The sequence below is a fragment of the Bison bison genome, unplaced genomic scaffold, assembly GCF_000754665.1.
Source record: "Bison bison bison isolate TAMUID 2011002044 unplaced genomic scaffold, Bison_UMD1.0 scf7180017864238, whole genome shotgun sequence".
Lineage (NCBI taxonomy): Eukaryota > Metazoa > Chordata > Mammalia > Artiodactyla > Bovidae > Bison > Bison bison.
In genome coordinates this window covers 978396-980773 of record NW_011494810.1, presented here as the reverse complement: position 1 = coordinate 980773, position 2378 = coordinate 978396, and the positions used below count along the sequence as shown (strand labels likewise).

The 2378-nt window shown below is 49.7% G+C and overlaps 1 protein-coding gene and 1 long non-coding RNA gene across 4 annotated transcripts in view; one reads left to right on the top strand and one right to left on the bottom strand.

The window, feature by feature from the left end:
* TRIM52 (tripartite motif containing 52) overlaps window positions 1–2071 on the bottom strand; it is a 6325-nt gene extending 4254 nt beyond the window's left edge. For 2 of the 3 annotated variants that reach the window (XM_010846475.1, XM_010846478.1), the window contains exon 1: window positions 1163–2065. In XM_010846475.1, the coding sequence (XP_010844777.1) occupies window positions 1163–1957 (795 nt within the window). In that variant the 5' untranslated portion in view covers window positions 1958–2065. Of the gene's footprint in view, window positions 1–1162 lie in introns of all 3 variants that reach the window. The other variant, XM_010846477.1, reaches the window with a different exon arrangement.
* The window catches only part of LOC104993299, a 14259-nt gene extending 11881 nt beyond the window's left edge, over window positions 1–2378 (top strand). The window contains exons 2-4 of the long non-coding RNA XR_825813.1: window positions 625–677; window positions 1333–1465; window positions 1820–2378. This is a non-coding gene — a long non-coding RNA (uncharacterized LOC104993299). The remainder of the gene's footprint in view (window positions 1–624; window positions 678–1332; window positions 1466–1819) is intronic.

Here is a 2378-nt window from a genome sequence, read left to right as displayed (position 1 = left end):
ACTTACCCTTACTATGCTCCCGTGCACTCGATATTTTCTCATTTCATTTAAAAATAATGCTGGGCATTGACCCATTTAAGACCCACTAATTGGTCAAAACCCACAGTTTGAAAACCACTGCTGTAGAATATGAGAAAATACACTTTATAAACTGTAAAGCACTACTGAGACATGAGCAACTGCTACTAAGACTTTTAGGGACCTGAAGACAACCTTTCTCTCCTTTGGGTACTGCTAGGAGTCATATCCATTTAGGCTTTTTGACAGTCTTCATGCTGTTACTGAGATAATTCTCTAATACTCAGATCAGAACTAGAAATCAAGGTTTTAACCATATCAGAACCCATAAAAATTAGAGGAAACTAGAGGAAAGCCAAAGAAACATCTGTTTAGTGCTTTATGGTTTATAAAATACTTTCATATAAGATCTCTTTTAATTTTAACAAGCTTAGGAGAAAAGTAAAGCTAAGAGGTTGAGGCTTGCCCAAGATTAGACAGTAAGTTTTAGAGCCAGGTCATCTGATCCTAAATCCTTAACTTCTTCCGCTATGATAAAGTAACAGGTAAGGAAAATGATCGGGGCAGGTTTATTCTGATGTTTATGTCCTCTGCCTTTCTCTACAGGGGAAATGGGCCCCACTGAAGGTAGCAACGTAACTCCAGACTTTACTAGGCAGGTATGTCCAGCCGGTCTTATTAGCAGGAACCACACCCTGGCTTTTTGGTCTACCAATTAGTCCTCAGTTTTGACACTGCTTGTGCTGATGTCCTAAATGTCTAGTTATTTACAAGCATATGGCTTTCCATTCCTGTGTATTAAGGGTCCTAGAGTCTTGGTCAGGTATAGACTCAGTACTTACATAAGAGGGAAATTAAGTCGGGGAGTGGGGAGGAGTCTGTCACTTGTACCCCCTTACACTTGGGCAAACTGAAAGGGAGTAAGGACAGTGGTCAACTCCTGATTACTGTCTTTAGTCTTTACTCAGTTTCCTCTGGGGAAGCCAGTTAGCCTCCGCCAATGTTTCTTTTCTCCACATATGTCCATCTCTCTTCACCCTGTGCCTCATCCCTCACAAAAAAAGAGGCTCAGCTACAAAGTACCCAGCTGCCCTGGTTTCTCCTCCACTTCCTTCAAATCCCCACATTCTCCCACGCTGCTCACCTTGTACTCGTGCACCGCTTCGTCTAATGGCACCACACTATGCTGTTTGTGGCTCCTGGATTCTCGACATATCACACAGATGGCCTCTTTGTCCACCTCACAGTAAAGTTTCAGAGCTTCCTGGTGTTTGGAGCAGATGTCCTGATCATTCACCCGGCTCTCTCGATTAGGAGTGGGACACATCTGGCGAATTATCTGGACCATGTTCGCCAGTTGCAAGTTGGGACGAAAGCTGCGACGCTTAAAGCTCTTTCGGCATTGGGGGCAGGTGAACTGCCGTGGAGGGGCTGGAGGCGGGGCCAGGTGAGTGTCAGGGTACAGCTCTTCGTCGTCCTCATCGTATTCTTCCAAAATCTCCTCCTCTTGCAGGTAGACGTTAATTCTCAGGTCATGTCTCAAGCCTCCCAGGTAGTAGTTCGTATCTTCCTCCTGGTCCCACACATAATCCATGCTGTCCCTTATGCCACCGTCACCGACCCAGGGTTCATCATCCTCTTGGTCCTGGAACAACTCCTCGTCAGCATTCCCCTGGTATAAAACCTCCCGAATGGAGTTGCCCCATCCACCGATGGCCCCTACTGCCTCCTCGTCGTCCTCGTCCTCCCATTCATCTTCCTCTTCCTCCCTGTCTTGCTCATTGTCTTCCTTGCCCCACAGCTGGGTCACACACCCACGGCAAAAGTTATGACCACAGCCGATGGACACGGGATCCTTGAAGTAATCCAGGCAGATGGCACACACGGCTTCCTCCTGAAGTGTCTGCAAGGGATTAGGAGTAGTGGCACTGCCAGCCATCTTAACGCGCGGCCGGTTGGTGTGGATGCGTCGTCAGTTCAGAGCCGAGGAGCAGGGGACGCACCTGCGGACATGCCTCCAAGCTACGCTGGTGATTCAAAGCTGTCCCCAACTGCTCTCCCTCCTCAGGCTCTCAGAGAAGCCTTGCTTCCTTCTCTCGGGCGCTCCCTGAACTCACAGCTGCCCTCTGAAGGCAGTGGGAAAAGAACCAGGCTGCGGCCCCCCACTTCCCTTCGAGACCCAGCGTTCAAACTCAGACCACTCCACGCTTCTCGCCTGCCTCCGGGTGTACGCGACCCGGCGGCGTTCCCCTCAGAAGCCGGCCCTCCTCACTCCGTCGGAGGCAACCGAAAATGACGTAGGCACGCTAACACGCGGGAGACGGCGGACTGGGCAGGCGGAGGACCACGTCTCTATGGTG